Source organism: Ambystoma mexicanum, chromosome 5p (genome assembly GCF_040938575.1).
Source record: "Ambystoma mexicanum isolate Mex_15411 chromosome 5p, UKY_AmexF1_1, whole genome shotgun sequence".
NCBI classification, from domain to species: domain Eukaryota; kingdom Metazoa; phylum Chordata; class Amphibia; order Caudata; family Ambystomatidae; genus Ambystoma; species Ambystoma mexicanum.
In genome coordinates this window covers 696,024,288-696,047,170 of record NC_090930.1, presented here as the reverse complement: position 1 = coordinate 696,047,170, position 22,883 = coordinate 696,024,288, and the positions used below count along the sequence as shown (strand labels likewise).

At 45.8% G+C, this 22,883-nt stretch overlaps 1 protein-coding gene across 5 annotated transcripts in view; it reads right to left on the bottom strand.

Moving 5' to 3' along the window:
• GABRA3 (gamma-aminobutyric acid type A receptor subunit alpha3) overlaps window positions 1-22,883 on the bottom strand; it is a 2,265,987-nt gene that overhangs the window by 520,816 nt on the left and 1,722,288 nt on the right. For all 5 annotated transcript variants that reach the window (XM_069613066.1, XM_069613068.1, XM_069613067.1 and 2 more), the window contains one exon: window positions 4,710-4,862. In XM_069613066.1, the coding sequence (XP_069469167.1) occupies window positions 4,710-4,862 (153 nt within the window). The remainder of the gene's footprint in view (window positions 1-4,709; window positions 4,863-22,883) is intronic.

Here is a 22,883-nt window from a genome sequence, read left to right as displayed (position 1 = left end):
AAGGAGCTACCTGATCTCACTAGGGCCAATGAACTGGCCGAAACCTATTGCAATATGCTGACAAAGGCAACTAATGAGCTGACACCTGAAAAAATAAACGCCTCTCTAAAACCAAAACCTCCAGAGGCTGGTTTTCTAATGAGACTCAGAAGCTTAGGTGCCTCAAGCAGAACACCTTCCAACACTGGAAACATGAGCCATCCATGGCAAATAAATTGGACTACTCTAATTCAGCCAAACAGTACAAGACACGACTGCCATCTACAAGGCAAAACAACAATGATATCACAACAGAGTTACTGAAGCTCCTTCTAATACTAGGGAACTGTTTAGGATCCTTAAGGAACTTGAGACCCCATGGCCCATCACAACAGAAGTTGCGAAAGATACTAACGGGTGCAATAGTATTCAGGAGGAAATGAGGGGAAAATGTAAAAGATCAGAGCAAACACCTCTATTAACTATTTGATCTCAGGCTCTTTGCAAGACTCTATATCCTATGATCTACCCCCACATATTGTGGCACCTTTCTGTTTTAATGTAGTAACAGAAATGGAAATAGCGGGCATTCTGGCTAGTCTCAAGCCTACTATGTGCAAGGGGGATATCTGCCCAACAAAAAAGGTTAAAGCATGTGCAGCTCAGTTATTGCCTTTAATAGCCAAGTTTGTCAACTGCTCCTTTCAAGAAGACCATGTACTGGGGTCTATTAAACAGACATGGTTCTCCACCCTTCTTACAAAGTCATCCCTTGACCCAGCTCTGCCAGAGAACTATCGCCCCATTACAAACATCCCTTTTCTACTCATAATTCTGGATAGGGTAGCATATATTCAGATTCAGGGCTTTCTGGAAACTCACAATTTTCTTGGTCATAAACAGTCAGGTTTCCGTAAATCAGATGGCACTAAGTCCAGCCTATTGGATCTTAAATCTAACACATTGCAGCACTTTGATGAAGGCAGTGCAGTAATGCACATGCTACTAGATTTGTCATCTGCTTTTGATGTAATAGACCATTACATACTGATTCAGAGACTCCGTGACAAGACGTTTTTTCCCCTAATGCGACTAAATGGTTCAAATTATTCCTCTCTGGCCGTATGGCCAAAGTTTTTTGTAACGAGGCCATGGCCGAGAGTTATTTTGTGACATGCTGACTGCCACAGGAGGCGTGTATATCCCCCACTTTGTTTAACATGTTTATCACTCCCCTATTTAACATGCTGATAAGGAGGGAACCCTGTATGCCAACTATGCTGACGATACTCAGTGTCTGATCCACCTTACTGGGGACTACGCCAAAGATAACATCTCTGTTAACCATGTGTTTGCTCTCACCGAATCCTTGATGAAGGATAATGGGTTAGCATTAAACGCCAAGAAGACAAAGCTGATGATTGCTGGCACTGCTGGCCAGACAAGGAAACTTGAGGATGAAATTAAGACAGTCATTAATGTGAAGACACTGGGGTAGTATTGGATCAGGAGCTTTCTATGAAGCGCATATCAGTGGCCTGGTATCCAGTAAGGGCTATTACCTGAAATTGATGTCCCAGATTAGGCTTTTCCTCAGCAGATCCAACAGTGCAGCAATTGCAAGACCAATTTTTGGGGCCAGCATTGACTACTGCTCTAGCCTTCTGTAGGGCATTGGAAAAGGGAAACTGGCAAGACTCCAGGACACTCAAAATAACGCAGTGAGAGTGGTGGAGGGTCTCAAACAATCAGACCATGTCTCTTCTGCCAGACAAGGGGGGTCATTACGACCCTGGCGCTAAGGGGTTAACGGTGCCGTTAAAAGCCGTGGCACCGTTAACCCCTTAGCGCCTAATTACGAGGTCCCTTTGCGCCTCCCGACCTTAACGGCTGGTCTGGACCAGCCGTTAAAGTAGGGACCCACGAAGGGACCTTGAAGGTCATTACGGTACCGCAATTTGTGGTACTGTGCTTACCGCCTTGCCCATTCCCATTGAGCCCTATGGGGCAAAAATGGGAATGGGGAAGGGCCAATGGTGCAATGGGGAATTACCGCCCCGCCAACCTTGGAATGGGTTGGTAATTTCCCATTGCACCATGGCGGACTTGTTGCAATACAGGCAGCAACCATGGTGCTAATAGCGGCATTGGTTACCGCCGGTATTGTAATGAGGGCCAAGGTCTCCACTGGCTTCCAGTGGAAAAGAGAGTGATCTTTCGGACACTCTGTATTACACAACAATACCTCCAGAGAACTGTCCCTAGATATGTCGCTCAGAAAGTGGTCCAGTTGCCAGAGAGAAGAGTAATGAGATCAAACAACTCTAATCTTCTATAGACTGGCCATGGTTTCACAGAACTCCTTCGCCCACACAGCACCCAGACTATGGAATGATTGTCCGCCTGACCTGAGGGCTTGTAGCAGCTTTCTGAAATTCACACAGGCACTTAAGACACTCATGTTCTGATAGCTTTTTTTGCCCACACTTGCCCTGCCTTTCGTCCTGATTTGTTTTGTCTTTTCTGTCGGTCCCTGTGCTCTTATGCCTAAGGACTGTGTCGATGCACATTTCAAATTAAACAAATAAATACATAAATAAATAAATAACACATGCACATTGCAGAATGCAGCTGCTGAATCTCAACTTTCCAACATGCAAAGTGGGCTTTTCAACTGTCCAGTTTAAAATATTGCAATTATGAATCCTAGAAGCCTGATGGCAGTTGTTAAAATATAACTTATATTAGTCATGTCTGGTTCTGACATGGTCGATGACTGAGATTACATACGTATACAGCCACAAGCATTGATGTCATGTTTTCGTCAGCTGGGTGAGCAGTGACTAATTCATGGTAGGGCCTGGCATGTATTCATTGACTGACTGCAGTGCCGAACAAGTAGGACAAATCCTCTTTTCAACCTAAAGAACATTTTTGAATCTGTTTGACTGCTGTCAACTCCTTTCCAGCCACTACAGGCCATGAAGTGCTCCCTTTGGCACTACAGGTACACCGAATCGCTTACCTGCTCTTTGAGCAATCAAGGTAAAAACTCTTCCCACTGAAGCATACCTCCTAGATTCAACTTGATCGCCGGCTCGACTCCATGGAAGAAAGCAACCCCTCTCATCTCGATTATCTACTTGACCCAACGGAACATTATCTTGTCCTGCCTTGAACAAACACTCGACCTGCTGGAAGCCATTGACTGAACACCTAGTTGACACAGCAAAAATCTTGCTCTCCGCCAACTTGACTGCAGACTCAAAGACATCAACTTGAGCCATCTGGAAAACCGACTTGATCCACCCGATGCCCGCGCCTAAACTAGCCTTGATTCAGACTTGCTGTAGCGAAAGCATTACTCGATTCTCTTGACACCGACCGGCTCAACTGCATTAAAAATCTAGACACCTTGCTTGAGGATGTTTATCCACAAAGTCAAGAAACTAAAGATATTTCAAGAGGCCCTGTCCCCCTAGTCCAGCTTAAAGACCTAAGTGACTTTTGAGTCTCCTTTCTTTCCATTTTGAAAGATGTATGATATGATATTTATAACATGCTTAATAGCTAGAGGTTTCTGAACGTGGACCCAGGGATCGAACCTGTGTTGCTTTGTGTCCTCTTGCTTCCAAGGCGAGCACGTTGCCTATGAGCTATCCTCCCGAGACAAGAACGTCCATAGAACATCATCATTTTCCTGCTAATATCTATGCCACAGCACCCCTGTCTACAAACCCAGATAGCACCTTTTTCCAAAAGTCTGCTTTCTCTGTGTTTTGCCTTATAGGGCTGGGCAGTAGTGTTATTGTCAGTTGTGTATATTTAGGTTAGATTAATTAAATAACTTTTTTGTAGAAGCTTGGTGGGACAGCCATTTGTTTTGGTAGCACTCTGCAACTGTTTGGATTGCTTCAGTACCAGCTCACACCTCTCCTGAAGAGTATGTGTTATAATCTAGTGTCCCTGTGTGTTGTTGGACAGGCAGCTACTGTTGGGGGTGTCAGAGTGCCTGTGGTGGCGGAGTGGAATGTGTGGAGTGATTGAGTGTTGGGTTCCAGAGGTTCTAGAGATGACAGTTGGAGGGGAGCAGTTGGAGGAGCTGGCTGGAAGGTTTGTGTGTGTTTTACCTTTATGATGGGGATCCCTGCTGGTTTATGGGTAGAGCGGGGCTGAGTAGGCTGTTTAGAGACAGCGCAGGGTGAATGTTGACACAGAAACCAAATAATTATAGCTACTCATATAAACAAAGACCCAACACAGGTGCAATATCTAGGTCTATTTGTGTAAGACACAATTCTATTTCATTATGAAATAATATATTTAAACACAAGAGTGGGACTGTAGAAGGGAATTGGCTGTGACCAATGAAACAAATCTAACAGGTACATCATTGAACTGTTAGAAAGTTAATAAGATAATAAAGATAATAATAAAGATAATAATAAAGATAATAAGATAATACAGATAATAAATAAAGTTGATGTCGCTCTCTGCATGTAATGGCAGTGTAATTGAAAGTAGAGGCCGAACACATGAAGTGAAAAACAAAATAATGAGTAACTTAATTACTCCTTTTCATCCAATAAAATCAGAACTTGAATCACTCATCCATGAAGTAGAATTGCATTTTATCTCTCGGAACCGTCTTCGCCGATTCTGCTGTGCGGAAATTGTGCCACTCGCCCACCGCAAAAATGCAAGACTCAACAAATGCAGACGAAACTCACCAAACACGGTGCGGGCGGGCACAGACTCCCGGTTGAGCCAGAAGGAAACTTGGGAAAGGATGACAGTCATTATGCATGGCAGATAGGTCTGGATCACGAAATAGCCGATTTTCCTTTTGAGGTGGAAGTGGGTGGTCATGACGATGTACTCTCCTGCGGAGATAAAAGGACGGAGATGAGCAGGGATGTGTTAATTACTAGCACATTAAATCACAGGTGCCTTTGTTAGCATACGTAACAGCTGTAAAACACGGGCATCTCTCTTTCGCTTTAGCTCTCTTTCCTTAGGTCAATTAAGCATGCCCCAGAGACCCTCATCTCGCGCACCGACGAACGCTGTGTTCCAGCGCCAAGTGCTTAAGGAGCCCGACCACGCATGCGTTCATGCCTCGTGATATGTTTGATTGTGCAGACAGCTCGCACAGTTTACATACCGCTACCATAAAACACATGGTTATTATGTTAAAGGCCATTCATTTGCAGACATTTAACATATGAATTTGTGTCTGGTAAGAGGCACATGATTTATTTAACACCCACCTCACCTCCACAAGAGATAAAATGGCGTGCTTAATCAAACAAATGACACCATTAATCACTTCCGGCACGGCGGAGCGCAGAGTTAGCTGCAACTGCTGAACAGGCAGAAGCCAACGAGGCTATTAAGCTCACATTTCTTCTCGCAGGATCCCACATGCCCGTGCGTTCACAAAACATGCAGGGGTGTGATCTGCGCTAATTGTTTTCTTTCATTGATTCTAATAGATGCTCATCTGTAAATAATGTGAACCTGGTGGATCGTGTCACAAACATTACAAAGTAGGTCACCCACGTTATGAAATGCACATGCTTTTTACTAAAACAATTGGCCTGATTAAGAGTGCGGTACATTTTTGTCCGTAATTCCTTTGCCGCCATTTTCTTTCTTTATAGAATTACAACCAGTTTTACAGCTAAATTCTGATGTTGGAGTCGGTGGTGGAGCCAGGAGGGGAGCCACCTCCATCTGGCACCCTATTAGCCGCCCCCTTGGCACCATAAAATGCCTCTGCTACTACTGGTTGGAGGTGATCTGGTCGATTCACCTCCAACATACAGGTGGATGCAAATCCTTCAGCATACTACGCAAAATGTTGGATTTACTGCATTGGAATTACCACTCACAGTAAATTGAACAAATTCCGCGTGTAGTCCTATGGACACCAAAAAGGGGGAATTGCACCGCCATATCACCACTTGTAATTAATTCTGTGGTAAGTTTGTAGTTTCAAAGCGAGGCAACGTATACTGTTTGCAGACAGCAGATGGGGCCCATGTCTTCAAAGTAGCTGAAATCTCGCAAAGGGCTATTGTGAATATAAGCCAGCAAATGATGATGCAAATATCTTAATGATAGATTATTAATGTTTTACGATAGTCTTTGACAATGAATGTTGGAATTGTCTACTTTGAAGAACAATCAGAATTTATGAATTTTTTAAAGAATGTATCCACATTAATATAATGTATATAATATTAATATATTTGTATAATTAATATAATAAACATCTCTGAAGATATGTAATACATTCTAAGAGAAGGTGAAAGTGAATAAGGAGAGAAATGTGCAGTGCTGTCCCAGTATATGCAACATGCGCTGCTTTCTGGATTATTTGCTCTTTACTCATTCCCATTCACTTTCACTAATCCAACATATTTCAAGGACACATTGGAGACCTTAACACCTGGCAAATAATCATTGTCTTGTCTCTTGTATTTACATCACTTTTCACAAAGCACACTCAATAATGCAGCAAAGCAATCTCAAATTAAATCTAAATAACTACGGTAAGTGTTGCTTTGTGACGAATCAACTTCCGGGGCACCAGTGGTGCAGGGATGAATATCGGTTTCTAAACCATCAATCAGCCCCTCGCCTCTAGTACACCAGAGGGGATCTGAACAGATTGGAATAACAAGCAAATTATAAACTCCTACTTTAATGTTGGTAAGTAACATTGAGGGAATGGCAGGTTTATCTCTGAAAGTTCGTGGACCGTTGGTTAATTGCAAAACAGCGAAAATACAATTATCACACAATGATAAAAGGGACTGTCCAGTCAAGGGTGTATCAATATATCTAGTTTATTATTATCACAACAAACAGTTCTAGCACACTACAAAATACAACCCACCTTGTAAAGGAATGCAGAGGACAGACAGTTTTAAGTAGGAAAAGGGATGCACACTGGATACTGACAGGAGGGTCGTCAGTATAGTAAATAATTGCAACAGTTCAAGAATACTTGGCTTCAGCACAAAGGGAGCAATGGGTTTTAAAATGTCTCTAGGGGCTGTCGGAGAAAGGCCACGGTGACAGAACCACAATGTAGCTTGTGCTTATACTTGTGCTTTTTGCTCGACAGGGTTGAGTCGGTGTCAGAGCGCTTTTCAGCTCTGTGACATAGTTCAAGACGGGAAGACAGCTGTGGGTATCAGGTGGCAAACAGTTTGGCATGCAGGATGGACGGCTGCAGGCTGACCAACATGGCGGTTCGGGGCCAGGAATCATTTTCTCAGTACTGGCCGGGCGGTTCTGAAGCACTGGTCGAGACGTCTCGGATTCCTTTAATCGACTGCGGTGTAACAGCAGTCAGCATTGCCGTTTATTGCAGCTTTAGGGACTCAACTTGCTCAAAAATGCCCTCTAGGCGGAGGTCAATAGATGCTCATCGATGCACTTCTCCTACCTTCTTCAATGGCTTGTGTCGTCATTTAAGGCAGACGTCCCAACGCAGAGGAGTGTGGGGCAGGCAGCGGCCTTGTCCTTGGTTTCATTGTCAGAGCAGGGATGTCATTTGGCGGTCACCAGGGGTCTCACCTGCAACCCCTGAGGGCTCCCTTGCTGCTCCTGTGGTCTCCCTTTTTAGTCCTAAAAAATATGTTTTCTCAAATTGAAGCTCCTGTTTCTAGGGTAGCTGGCTTTCTCGTTCAGGCTTCTTTAAAAAAAAAAAACAGGGGGTTCCACGAGTGTAACACTTTGAGCAATGACCCTAAATAAGAAAGAATAGGAATAACAAATAATTAGTCTTTCTGGAATTCTATACAATGACTGCTAGACTCATCAAAGTTTTACTTCAGGGGGTGAGTCATTGATTTAGTCTGTTCTTAAACACCTCATATTCATGATGCAGACAACAACCTCCAACAGCATTTAGAGTAGGATAAGCATCCATTTCGGACTATGTATTTTGTTTTTCACAAGTTGCAGTTGTTGCATGTTTTTTTCTGCCCTTGTCTCTGTTACAATCATCACAAGACTTTCCATCTCAGTGTCCTCTGTCACTTGACAAAATCTGTGTAGCAAAAAGCTTGTGTACAGTGTAGAGATGTTTTACCATAGCACATAAAGTGGCCCTTGAATCATTGTGCCACAATTAATGCTTTGTTGTAATGTGTCTATTTTTCCCATTTCCATGGCATACTGTTTAGGATGTTTGTTTGTATGTAGCAGGTAACGAGTGCCCAGAGTACGGGATGCTGTGTGAGTGCACTGCTTTTCCTGCGCTACTCTAAATTCTTTAATACACAGTTATGAACCCTCCTAATGGTATGTATTTTGCCAACCTCTGAAGCCTGAAAAGTAGATCCACGCAGGCTTGACATTTGGCTAACTTTGCACCAGACCTGCAGATGAACTGGCCTGCTGTTAAATCTCAGTTATCAGTTTAATGGTATCCACTACAGAGTGTAATTTGCTTTCTGACTTGCTCATTTTACTATAGAGGGTAAGATAGCTATAGCCGGTAAGATAGCTCAGGGGGCTGAGCAAATGCTGCTATGATGTGTGTGTGATCTGCGGGTTGCAGGTTTGAATCCAGGCAAAGCCAACTCAGCCTTTAGTCCTTCTGAGGTTGATAAATGAGTACCAACACAGGTTGGTGATATTGTATGTATATTTGTTTTATATAGAGCGCTTTAGCATAAGTGCTATATAATAACACATCAATATCATTTGGCCTTGGACATCTGCTTGCATTCACAGTAATTTGGTGATATGAGTATATAGACACTGATATAAACGATACATATGGTGATCCATTCTTGTATGATATGTATATCACATTACAGTGCTATAGTAACAATATTTTTCGTAGTGTACTTAGGAACAATGCTATGTGTTGCCACATCCTGTTTTGTCAAGGGGTGAACGGTTGTTTCCCATCACTTCCCGTGATGTCACTTTGGGGTGGGTCCAAATTACATGCACTTCCTGTGTTGTCATCAGAGGTCAAGGGCCGTGTGATGTCACTTCCGTTACCTTTGGCATTTTGGTTCAGAGACTCTCTGGCACTTCCCACCTAGTAAGCTTGCTGCAGAGTCTAGTAGGGCACGCTGTGTGCTGGCTGGGTACCAGTTCTGGAGCTGAATGAGGGTCCCCTGGATTCAGTATCTCCGTCTTCTCCCTGGGAGATGTATAGGGGAGGAATCTTGCTTTGATCTGCCAAAAGAGGTGCATGGTCCTCTTTTAAAGCCAAATGGACCACAATGATTGGTGCAGGCTAAGCCTACCTTAATGAACCAATACTGGGTCGTCACCAGCTATCTCCTGTATCCGTGAGGTCACAACCAGAGTGCTTTGCAACAGAAGAGATAAAGGGGTGAAAGCATGTAATACAAAGTCCCATCTATCTTCCTTTCTATTATGGATAAAAGATTTTCTGGTTAATGGAGCTCGCTGTGGTTCCTGATTAAAGCGGTTAGTAGCCCTTGAAGTTGCAGCGAGACCAGACTCTCCAGCTCCTGCAAACCACATGCTCATGCCTATGAATGGGGTCCCCCTGTGGGAGAACTACTGTAAACACACAGTCACTGACATAAACACTCACTGTCAATTGATACTGAGGGCAGGAGCTGATTTCAGGTTGACACAGTGCATATGAAAGGTTGTTGGGGTTTCCTGTCTCATTTGTTAACCTCTGCAGCCTGGCCCCATGTTGGCCTGTGTGAAGTACACTCAATTAGTATGTTACTTATAAGGCCCAGTTTACTTCTTTTTGGGTTGTCGAGTTAGGTGAGGAGAGGACAGGACAGGCACACAAACGTCAGAGTTTTAAAGTGCTTTTGACACATTCAGTAGACTTTCTGAAAGTTATGGATGGAAATTGTAAATTGTAGTGTATGTATCATGTTTAAACCCCATTTTAATTTTTGTTGTATGTGGTATTGGTGGTGTTTCGTGATCCTTGATTTATCCCTTTTTTTGCATTTTCTGTTATCTTCATTTTTTCTCTTACTCGATATATATATATATATATACATATATATATATATATATATATATATATATATATATATAAAAATATACATGTGTTAAGGAAGGTTGTAACACTTCAAAAAAAAACAGCAACAACATGTCACACAATAATCCCTGCACATACGACCAATCCGCTTTCTCAAAAAGTATTTTATTTAATTACAAAAAATCTCTTGCAACCAACACTGCCTAATGGCTTAAAAAGGGTAGGCATCTTGACCACACCTCCCTTGCTGACATACAGGTTGTAAAAGCACTCACCCCACCAGGGTGGAAACCGCCACGCGTTCCGCTTGAAATTCAAGCTCCCTCAGGCTTTTTTCTTTCCATGTACGTGAAAACACCTTCGTTTTAAAAAGCAGGAAGTGGACCGGCATTGGTGTTAGGCTCCTCCCATTCGCTCTCGTATAGCCGATCATGTGATCAGAAGCGGCTGTTGTTGCTAGTGCGCGAAGCCGCGGCCATCTATGAATTAGTTCAAGGTTCCATAGATTAGAGTTAATACTGTCCCCTTTGCAGAAGCTGCCTACCACATGCCAGGACCCACCAACTGACACCATGTTAAAAAATACTAATAATGCGATTGTGTGCGCAAGTGCGAAAAATTTCATTAAATGGTTCAGTTTCATCCTACATGATGAAAACAGTCGACGATTACACCCCATGGCTTGGAGTGCTATTAACAGAAGCCAGAGTTGAATGCAGCACATCTCCCTGTTTAAAAGTATCGTCACATGACCTTCCTATGTAGATGATGTGCCTTAAAGGGGCCTTGTCCAATTTTCTAAGTGAAAAGGCAGATCTCATTGATCTACCTAGATCTACCTAGATCTCAACATGTCTTGGATATCCACTAAAGTGCAATATAGGTGACTAGCAAAAACGTGCATAATGCACAAATAACAGCATTACCTCCAAAATTAGAGCATGGACATTCTAATACAGTGCAAGTGCATCATCATAAAATCTGACATATCCCATGTAAGTATATGGTTAAACCACTAAAGTTAATCAACGTGCGAATGCATCATCACAGTGACCAAAATATCCTTTCATGAATTCATTATAAGAACACAAACATTTCCGGGTCAATGTTCAATCCCGGGGGTCTTAAAGTATCAAATGTGCATATTAATGTTGCTTCTAACTGACGCAATTTGAGTTCCCGATTGCCCAGTCTCTTGTGTAGTGGAATATGGGCAAGCCCCAAAAAAGACATAGCTTTAACATCAGCATTGTGTCTTTCAATAAAATGTCCCATCAGGGGATTGGTAAGGTCCCCGTTTTAGATCGCTCTATAATGTTGTAGTATGCGCAATTTGAGGGCTCCTATAGTTGATCCAATATAGTGCAACCCACATGCACATGTAATTGCATATACTACAAACTTGGTGGTACACGTAATTTTATGTTTGTGTCTCCATTTTATGCCATTGCAACTGATAAAAGGCTTTTTAGAAACCTAATTGCACATTTTACAATTCACACATTTCCGAAACCTCACAATTTCTTGTTTCATAAAGTGACTCTCAAATGTAATATTCTCTGTGATCACCATACTGGGGGACAGAATAGTTTTCAAGGTAGGAGCTTTGCGATAGGTAACATTTGGGACAGTTCTCAATACTTTCATAAGATCTGGGTCTCTCAAAAGTACATTCCAATGTTTACTCATTATATTCTTGATGTTTCTAGCCTGATAATTAAAGGTGGTAATAAATCTACTATCATCATTTTTAGCAACTTTATGTGCTCTAAACAATTCCGCTCTTTTTTATATCTTTGGCTTTGTCAAAACAGTCGGCTACAACCTTCCTTTTGTAACCACGATTGACAAATCTCTGGCCTATATATTGGGCTTCCTTTTGATAGTTCTGTTCAGTGCTACAGGCTCTCTTCGCTCTCAAGAACTCTCCATATGGGATCGAGTTCTTGAGCACTGTTGGGTGGTGACTCAAAGCGTGTAGCGTAGAATTAGAGCTTGTTTCTTTTCGAAAAAGTTTAGTGGTCAATATGTTGTCAACAACAATGGACTTCACATCCAGAAAGACCAGTTCCTTTCTGTTCTGAACAGATGTGCGTTCAAGATTCAGGTCATTATCATTCAGAATATTCACATAGGTCCACTTTCCAGACTCCCTGGAAGACTCCATCTTCTCTGGAAGACTTCATCTTCTCTGGTTGGACATCCAACCACCAATATTGTCGTAAATCTTTCTAAGGACTCAGCTGCAAAAAAGGCCTGACTATACAAGCCCAATTTGACAGATATAAACTGGGACGACCCACCATCAGGCCCAAATAGTGGGGTTGCCCACAGACGGGAGGACACCTTTGGAAAACACAGCCAGCACCTTCTTATAATTCTTTCTATAGAATTATTATGTGTAAGAAAAAAGAATATTTTGCCCCTGATGAAGAGTGAAAACAATACTCAAAACGCCTTGGACCAGATCAAGACTTTACTTTTTTGTCAAAATTTAAATAAATATCTGTTTTAGATAAACATATGAATTGTCAAATATTAATTGGGGCATCTCAGATTTTTTTTTTTTCCGGCAACTGCAAGGAGAATAAGAATACTAAGAAATGAAATACCTGGTAAACTAAAAGGATATCTCTGAATTTCTTGGCTAGCAATACAATTATATCCTAACAACTACATACAGGCTTTTGCCCTTTTGATAGTGTGCAGGGGATGCAGGTTTCCTTAATGAGGAAACCTTTTGTCCTTTGTATAATTGACCAGCCTATATACCAAGACTGAGCACCTCTCCCCTGCACCTCTAATTACATCCACTCTTTAAATTAATTACCCTGAGCTAGTATCTGATATACTTGAATACACATGTAAATAAGGTGTGCATCGTGGTTAACATGTTTTCCTTTAGACCATTGTGAGACAGGTTTTTTCTACCCTACTGATGTGTTGGTGCAATGGTAATCCGGTTCAGTACGAGAGGAACCAAAGGTTCAAACTTTGGTGTATGTGCTTGGCTGAGGAACCAATGGGGCACAGCTAGCATCTTTGGAATTATGACTGGATGCCACTAAGTCAGAATCCCCACTAAACTGTACCAATACAGCAGTGCTGTGGAACCTTCATTGGCCTAGGATAGCCAGCCTATGGGCCAGTGCGTAGAGCCACTCATCAAAGGATTTGAGTGTGGACAGAAGGGGCCGTCTCTCTCACCGTTGTGCACTGCATGTTTGTGGGGAACCTGGTGCTAAATCATTCAGAGACTACCTGATTTATTTATTTATTTATTTAAATTTGTATAGCGCGCAAGCAGCCCAGGGGCATTGAGGCGCTGTTACTTGCATGAGCTTAGTTACAGGCATGGTATCAACAAGAGGCATATTACAGAAAGGAACAAGCACGGTTATCATTGCAGATTATGCGGTTGGTAAATACAACTTAAGCAGTGGGTCCTATGGTTGGTATTCATGCTGCTGCGAGGGACCTTATGAGAAGAGGGTGGTTTTCAATGCTTTGCGGAAGGCTAGGAGGGAGGGCTCACTGCGGATGGTGGGAGGTAGGGCATTCCAATGAGTGGGTGCTTGATTCTGGGTCAGAGTTTTGTAAGTAGCAAAGCAGATACCTCTCTGCGATCTAGTAAAGTCATCCTCCGAGCCAAGCTTTTGGCACTGCCACGGTCGCAGCACAGTCACAAAGTTCTCTGACCTTCCTGCTGCACCATGGAGTGCACAGGAAACTCCCCTCCACCGTGGGTGCACCCGTGGGCGTGCAGGCTGGGCAGGCAGAACTCTTCTCCCTTTCCAGTCACCCTAGCAGACGATATGGCGTTGGCCTAGCTGGCAGAGGCAGAGTGGCTTGACCCAGCCAGTGTGATGCGGGAAAGAGAGGCTAGGCCTTGGTTCACCAATGGTAGCTTAAGCCCCAGACCCAGGATGCAGAGGTGGCAGCTTAAGCCCCAGACCCTGGGCATAAAGGTGGCAGCCTAAGTCCCAGACCCTGGACAGTGCCCTCAAGGCAGGCACAACCTCATGGCCACCCCCGGCCATCCTGTTGGGGTGGTCAGACTAGATGGCCTGAGTCGCAGCTGGCCTGGCTTTCTTTGTGAGGGCTTAATAGTCATTGGTAAGTTTCTCATTGTGGGATGGATATGTGGCACAGGAGCCAGGCGGGCTCCTCCATGCTTAGACCAGGGCCCCACAGCAAGTGGCAGCAGAGGGAGAGGCTATGCAAGCCCAGCACCTGAAGGCCTAGGAGGGAACTGGGGTCCATTTGGAGTCCAGGGAAGAGGTACTGGGGCTCCACAAGGCAGTCGGGTCCCCAGGCCTCTTGGGGGGGGGTATTGCTCTGGGGCATCAAAGGCATTGCCTTTCATGTTTCCCTGTACCATGTGTGACTCCTTGTTGCATTCCTGTTAGCATCCTTTTCCATTCTGCATGTCTATGCGAGCAGAGAAGGTGATATTGGAAGCCATGCAATGGTGGTATTGAGACATGTTCCCAAGTGCACTTCCCATGCCCCTGCCTGCAGGTTAGACTTGTGTCACTTTGGCATTGGTAATGTGACGTGTAAATATTTCATGCAATGTCTATATGGCCACACGTCAATGTACTGAGTTGACATGTGCATATCTCATAAATGTGACTCATCGTTGTCCCTAGACTTGTGTGACAGTATTCATGCTGATTACATGGGTGTGTGTTTGTGTGGCAGTTGCTGGTTGACTTGTGCTGAATTCATGCTATCGTTAATGTTCTGAATGCCACACATACATTGTCACTGTTGACTGATGTCTATGTTCTTTTTCCCCTTTTCCACAGTTGATGCAACTGGCCGAGAGGGCAGAAGCAGTGCTGCGGAGTGGAGAAGCAGGGACAGGGCCTTCAGATCCGGGCACAGAGCCCAGCCATGCCCAAATGTCACCTCCTCTTCTGAGAGCGATGTGGCTGGGGGAGCACCAGAACCTTTGGGCAAGGCTGCTCAGGGTAAGTCACAGGAGGTGATTGTTGTGGGGGACACCTCGGCAAAGGTTGGACAGGGTGCTGTCACACAAGGGTCAACAAGGACAGAAACCTTGCTGGAGTCATCTGGATTTTTTGGCGGTGGAGGAGGAGAAGGAGGCTATTGCAGCCAAGCCCACAGGGTCAGGCGGGGGCATCAAGCAGGGTGTTCAGACTACACCTCTGGCGCAGAGTCATGAGAATGTTCAGTCCACCCTGGAGGGGTGGGCACAACCTCCTGTCCCTGGGCCATCTGCATCAGTGACCACCTTCTGCAATGCCTCCAAACAGGCCTATGCCCCACTTCCAGCTGATGTGGCCATGCAAGATGCAGTGCAGCCCCTGCTGGTGTGTGTCACCAGGCACATGGCATCAGTTTGTGATGCCTTACATGTATCTTGTGAAGAGTTTGTACAGCATCACAAGCAGATCAGCCGCTTCCTGCAACAACACTGCTCTTGGATTGTCTCTCTGGGCTGGCCACTGCAATGGCCCCTCCACACTTCCTCATCTGCGCCCCAGTCATCCTCCAGTCAGGCTTACATGGCATATACCACCAAAGCCCTCTGTTCACCAGTCCCACTGTCACCCAGTCTGGCTGTGCCTTTGTCACTGGCCGAATTGGAAGTTTCTACAATGGTAAATGAGGAGGTCGGTGAGCCTGTCCTGGCACCCAAACATGAACAGGCAGTGTAGGGACAGCAGACACTTAAGGGCAGTGCAGGTGCCGCACTACCCAGCCAACTGCCATCCAGTCAGTGGGAGTCCATTGAGAGGGCTCACACTTCCAGGCAGCAGCGGATGGTGGCAGTGAGGGGAAGTATACTGCAGGGCATTACGACCGTGACGAGGCAAAGTAGACAACACTTGGCAGAGATGAGGCAGAGGAGCGCCTGCGGCTTGAGGCTCTGGTGTCAGCCAGGTTACACTATGGGAGGCAGCAGGTGGTGGGCAAGGGATTTATTTATTTATTTATTTTATTTTATTGGTTATTTGTAATGCGCACTGTACAGCAAATATTGTGTTTATAGGCACATAAAGACAAGGGAGGGGGGTTAGGGAAGAGGAGGAGTATATTTCAAGTACAGTGAAGAAGTATACCCTGTTGCTGTGTTCGATTGTCAATTTGGTTGGGTACAACATGGTGTACTTCATGTTAAGACCATGGTGGATTTACGCACCTGTTGCACCGCAATGGAAAAATTAGGGTAGAAGTGAATTCTGTTAGAGCCCAGTAGAGCCCAGTAGTAGTTCGCCCTTGGCCCTTGCCGCTCTTAGCAGTGTGTGATTCAGTCACAGTAGTTGAGCACACAGGAAATTATCAGGTGGCGAGGAGCACCGGGTTTGGGCTTGGGTCAAGCAAGCAGTGACCAAGCTGTATTGCGAATTGTGGTGATCGTTTGGGGGCATCCAGTAAGGTCATTAGAGTATGTTCTACAAAGCCCTCTATGAATCCATCAATGTTATTGTTAGGAAAGATTTCGTAATTGTAGGTAATTTTCCTTCCATGTGGCAACTCCTAAACTTTTTGCTGTTGTTTTTCACCTTGTTCTCGACTTTGCCAGAGAAGTGCAGCCTTCTGCCGCAATCCTCTGGGCTTTCGCTCCTTTCTTACGGGGAAACTGACATGCCCTTAAGACAGTCAGTACCGGGGAACGCTGTTTCCCGTAGTTTCTTTTATCATGTTGCGGCTTTCGTGCAACATGACACAAGAGGGCACTGTAAGCTAAGTTACAGCTCTCTTGGGTCTCTAGCCTTCTACAGGCCCTAGATACTCGTTTAGGATTGTATCTGATCGGTGCAAGTGATTCAGGGACGGGAATGGTGGCAGCGATCGTTTCATGTGTTTTGAGCTCCTTTTGGCGTTCTAAGCGCGTTTCTCGCGCTTAACCCAAAATGGTGGCCTGGCTCCCAAAATGGCCAGACCACGAGGCTCCTTTGTCCTGTCCGCTGACCGTCTTGCTCCCTTCACCTTCCCCAGGTCGAGCCGACCCGGGGCCTTCCTTATTTGGGTATGTACTTTCCCGCGAAACACGGATGCTTTCGCGGGCTTCTACATGTCTTGTGTGTGCCTCCAGGATGTGGGCTGGGATGTCTGGTCCCAATACACATCTTGGGTGCCAGAGAGTCTAGGGTGGTGTGAATGCCTGGGACCACCATGGTCCGTGATTGGTCCACGAATGGTGTGAGTGTTGATGAGTGGATCTCCCATTGGGTCCCCTCCGTTTTGGCTCAAAGGGAACCGTGGATAAGAGGGGGCTGGAAACACCTCTACCAGGTCGATCTCCAGAGTTCTCACTAACGAAGGAATACAGGAGCCAAGTATCCTGGCAACCAAGAGGCTGGACCGAGGAATCGCTGGTGACCCGCTGAAGGACTTCTCCTCTGCACTGCTGTCGCCTTGTGAAACGCTTTTCACCTTTGATCGAACCAGAAGGCCTGTACTGGTACTTCGACCCTTGGAATAGCGGGAACAGCTATTCTCGGCATCTTCACCATCTCCTGCCAGTAAGCCTTCGGAAGCGTCTCTGGGCCATCCAGCTCACTGACCAGCTTACACGGGAGTCTTGCTCTGTAACCGCCGCCAGGTTGTGTAGTATTTCGAGTCCTTGTCCCTCTCACACGCTTCGTACACTTGGCGTTCCCAGGTCTGAAGTGAGTAGTGTACATTTGGCTCAGATACACACGGCCGCTCCGTTGCCCTGCTGTGGTAACAAACTGTGCGGGTTTCTTCGATTGGGATGTCTTTTTACTCAACACGACGACAAAGCGTTCCCTGCTCTTCTGAACCTGCCAGCTGCTGAAACTGACACGGAGAAGCCTGGGTCTGCTTGCATCGGGGACCGGTGAGTAGCATAGCTAGGATCTGGGTGCCCTCCTGCAGGAGCCCATTGCTTTTCCCCGCTGTGTCAAACAGCACCCTTTTCCGTACTCGCGCTCTGCTTCTGCCCACTGTGGAGGCTGCGCTTGAGTCGCGGAACTTGTTCTTCTTTTGTGCACTAAACTGAACTGCCTGATTTCCCTCGAAGAGCTTCTCCTTTTGCCCGTTGGCACCAGCGCGTGCAGGTACTTTTGAGCACAAGGCTCCACCCTTCGCAGGGCTCGGACTTCCATCTAGTTAGGTGTCTCTGAAGGCGAACTGGATCTAAGCATTATTGCGCACTGCCTGTTTTCCCTCCCTTTTAGGTGGACTACACATTTCGTGCATATAACGCTTGAGACTTGTTGTATTTGTATATATATTGTGTTGATATGGTATGTGTTGGTTGACTATGGTTATATTGTGATTTTCTCGCTACGGTCATTGTTTTAAAGGCCTTGGAATAAATGTGTATATATTTTTAATACAACAACTGTTTGGAGTAGTTTGTAAGTGATCTTGCTTTGTGTGCTCATTGCGGGCTTTCAGTCACCCTCACCCCTCTTGAGACCTAGTCTTGACCGCCGCGATCGCTACCTTGATTGGTTTGGCTCGTCCAGAGGTTACCCTGTTCCAAGTAATTAGGTTGGCCTTCTGAACTTCTGCGCCACCATGACAGAGTTCATAAATCCCTCTTAACAAATTGGTGGCAGCGCTGGGATACGACTGAAGGTATCCAGTGTTGCGCACGAACTAAGGCATTTCAGGTTATTCCAACCAGGACACGTAGTGAATTGTTGTAGTATAACTTTAAAAAGGCCATAGTCCTATCTAACAGTATGGAAACAAATACCTTGTTAACTTTAAATGTTTCCAAATCAGGAACATTGAAAAAGATGTGTGCGGAGAGAGGTGTTTCCTCTCAAGGCACGAAATTGGAAATGATCCAAAGAATCGTGGCGTGGCAAGAAGCGCAGCTTGACGCTATAACTTCTGAGGACAGTGCGAAAGGAGGTGGGGCTGCTCTCACTGGTAAAACCGACGGTTCTGCCGCTGCACTGATCCATCGCGACCACGAGGACAGGGAGGACGAGATGTCTAATGTTTCCTCTGCCAGTGCTGATGGGGAGGCTATGCTTGAATTCAAGAAGCAAGAGCTGCGGTTTAGGCAGCAGGAGCTTGAAATCAGCATAGCCAAACTAATAATCGAACAGGCAGAAAAACAAAAAGACAGGGATCACCAGTTGGAACTAGCCAAGCTTCAGGTTGCAAATGGGTCCAAGGGTCCAGGACATGGGTCTGGGGGCTTCTCTCATCCACGGTTTCCGAAAGATCTGCTTAGTGTGTATGAGGAAAAGAATGACATTATGGACTGGCTGAATGCGTTTGAGTATGCATGCGAAGTTCAACAAGTTGAAAATGCTGATAAGATTGCCTGGTTACTCAGCAGACTGCCCCATTCTGGCTGTAGTGCCATTATGGAAATGTCAAAGGCTGAGCGAGCTGATTTCGCAATGTTAAAGCAAACTCTCATTTTAAAGTTTGGGAAGACTCCGGCCCAATATTTGAAACGTTTCAGAGAGTATAAGAAAAAGGAAGGTGGTACTTGGGTATCTTATGTCACTGAATCCTTGAAAAACTTAACTGGCTGGGTCGAAGGTTATAAGGTTTCTACCTTCGAAGGCATGATAAATCTTGTCATGCTGGAACACATTTTTGCATCTTCTTCCCCGGAGCTTAAGCAGCATTTGGCCTATTCGAAGGAGATAGATCCTAAGAAGCTGGCCATTGCAGCCGACCTATGGGTGTCACATCGAGTGTCCCATAAGGACAAAACTCATCCTGGTAAGCAGGAGGAAGGGAAAAAGTCCAAAGATAAGGAGGGTGGAGAATCTGATAAATCTTCTTCTCATAAGGGCCACAAAAAGAAAAATAAGGGTAAGACACAAGAGAACTCACAGGGTAGTGGAGGTCAGCCTCCGAAACAGAACTCTGGTTACAATAAGCCTCCCTATGTAAACAGACCCAATGGATCTTGTTTTGCTTGTGGAGCAACTGACCACGTGAAGGGGGATCCCCGGTGTAAGGTTGGACCTTTGGGGGTCCACTCCGCTAATCTGGCCTTCTCCTCCTACGAGGAAGAAGAGATTACAGGAGCATCCTTCTCCTCAGACTCATTTCCCAGCGGGATAGAGACTGAGGTAGTTTTAGTGTCCCTGGGTTCCTGGGAGCCTAAAGTTGCAGAGGCTTATGCTAGGATTCCGGATAATACCAAGCACTACTTTAAAGACAGTGGGCCTCATTACGACCCTGGCGGTAAGGGGTCTACGCCAGCGTTAGCTGCGCCGACCCCTTACCGCCAATTACGAGGTCCCCTAGCGCCATGATGCTTTTAACACCTGCTTTTAGCAGGTGTTAAAATCCATGGCGCTAAGGGACCATGGAGTTAATTACGCCACCGTAATTTACGGTGGCGTAATTAACGCCTTCCCCACTCCCATTATGCCCTATGGGGCAAAAATGGGAATGGGGAAGGGTAAATGGGGATTGGGGACTTACCGCCCGCCAAGGTCGGAATGGGGCGGTATGTCCGCCAACCACCATGGCGTAAACGTAGTTTACGCCATGGTGGCAAAGTCACGGCCCAGGCGGTAACTTACCACCTGGGTCGTAATGAGGCCCAGTGTGCTGATCAATGGAGTAGATACTCCAGCTCTTAGGGATAGTGGGTGCAGTCGCACTGTAGTGGATTCTACCTTGGTAGACTCAGAGGAAGTTGCCAGAGCTACTCTGATGCCCACTAAGTTGGCTGACGGCCCACTCCGTATGTTCCTAGTAATACCTGTAAATCTTACTTTAAATGGTACAGCAGTCAGGATTCCAGTGAGCATTCAGAGAAACGTCCCGGGAAAGGTCTTGTTAGGTAATGATCTCAGAGCTTTAGGGCTCGTAGGAGACACTGCCGAAAGACCCTACACACGGTCTCAAGCACGGGCAGCATTGGCCAAGACCAATACGCTGCCCCAGCCAAAGGGGAAACCCAAGGCGAAAGGAGTCGACAAGTCAAGACGAGGGAAAGAGAATATTCCCCCGAGCTTGCCTACCACTGCGGAGGAGGAAGTTGGTCAATCGCCCGGGCCTGACGAGGAGGTGGCGATGCCTGAAGTATTTGACCCCAATGATCATCCTGAACTAAAAGACTTGTTAGTTGAAGGAGGTCCTGATAGGGACAAATTCAGTAAAGGCCAACGTGAGTGCCCATCTCTGGAAGGCCTAAGGAGACAGGCCTGCTCCCAGCTTGAGGGTGAACCTCCTGGGACGCATAGGATTTATTGGGAAGGTGGACTCCTGTATAGTGAGCCCACAGAGTCTACAGAAGGAGACCATAGGAGGTTGGTGGTTCCCCTTGCTGTTAGGCCCTTCCTCCTGCAGTTGGCGCATGACGTTCCCCTTGCTGGTCACCTTGGTATGAAGAGGACCAAGCAAAGGTTTGGGCACTTCTACTGGCCCAAGATGGGGGTGCAAGTAGAAAGTCACTGCAGGAGTTGTGCCTCCTGCCAGTTGTCTGGTAAGATTGGCGCGACAATCCAAGCTCCGTTGGTACCGCTCCCAGTTGTGGGGGTACCATTTGAAAGGGTAGGGATCGACATTGTTGGACCCTTGACCCGCAAACATCCTCAGGCAATAGGTTTATCCTGGTGCTGGTCGACCATGCAACCAGATATCCTGAGGCCATCCCATTGAAAACTGTAACTGCCAAGTAAGTTGCAAAAGCTTTACTAGGGTTGGCTTCCCTAAAGAAGTTGTGTCGGATCGTGGCAGCAACTTTATGTCGAAGTATATGCAGGCTATGTGGAAAGAATGTGGGGTCACTTACAAGTTCTCTTCTGCATACCACCCCCAGACCAATGGTCTGGTGGAACGTTTCAACAGAACGTTGAAGAGCATGATTGGGGCTCTGGAGGAACCTCAGAGAATAAAATGGGATCTTCTTTTACCATGCTTACTGTTTGCCTACCGAGAGGTACCACAGGAGGGTGTTGGCTTCAGCCCCTTCGAACTTCTGTTCGGTCATCCCGTACGGGGACCCTTAGCCATCGTCAAAGAGGGATGGGAGATGCCCACTACCCCTGTTACTACCAACGTAGTTGATTATGTGCTAGGGCTCAGAAAACGGATGGTACTTCTGATGAGCTTGGCTAGTGATAAATTGAAGGCAGGACAAGCGCTGGTGAAACATTGGTAAGGCCAAAAAGCTTCCCTCATCAACTTTACACCTGGTCAGCAAGTCCTGATCATGAATCCCATAAGGCCTCGAGCTTTACAGAACAAATGGTCAGGCCCTTACAGAGTGGTGGAGCCCCTGGGTGAGGTTAACTATTTAGTGGACATTGGAAGGCCTGGACAGGCTCCAAAAGTGTTTCACGTGAATAGGCTGAAGGCTTTCGTCCCAAAAGTCGAAATCGCAGCACTGCTACTGGCTTCAGATGTTGAGGAAGAGGAGTCTGAACCTCTCCCCGACCTGTTCCAAAGCGGTCCTTCAGATAGCTCCTTTGAGGGTGTCCGAGTGGCCCCTCACCTGACTTCTGATCAGCAGGCTGAGGTGAAAAGTTTGCTTAGGCAGTTTTCCCCCCTGTTTTCACAGTCGCCTGTTTTGACATCTTGGTGCAAACATAACATTGACACAGGAGACAGTGCACCTACCAAAAGTAGGGGATACAGGATGTCAGACAAAGTACGGTCTTATATTAAGACCGAGGTCAACAAGATGTTAGACCTTGGGGTGATTGAACCCTCTAGTAGTCCTTGGTCCAGCCCTGTGGTTTTGGTTCCAAAGGCAGGCACTTCTGAATTGAGGTTCTGCGTGGATTACAGGGCTCTGAATGCTGTCACCAAGACAGATGCACACCCCTTGCCTTGAACAGATGAGCTGGTGGATACTTTGGGTGCCTCCAAGTACCTCAGCACGTTTGACCTCACTGCTGGCTATTGGCAAATAGCTTTAGCAGAACATGCCAAGGAGAAGACAGCATTTTCTACT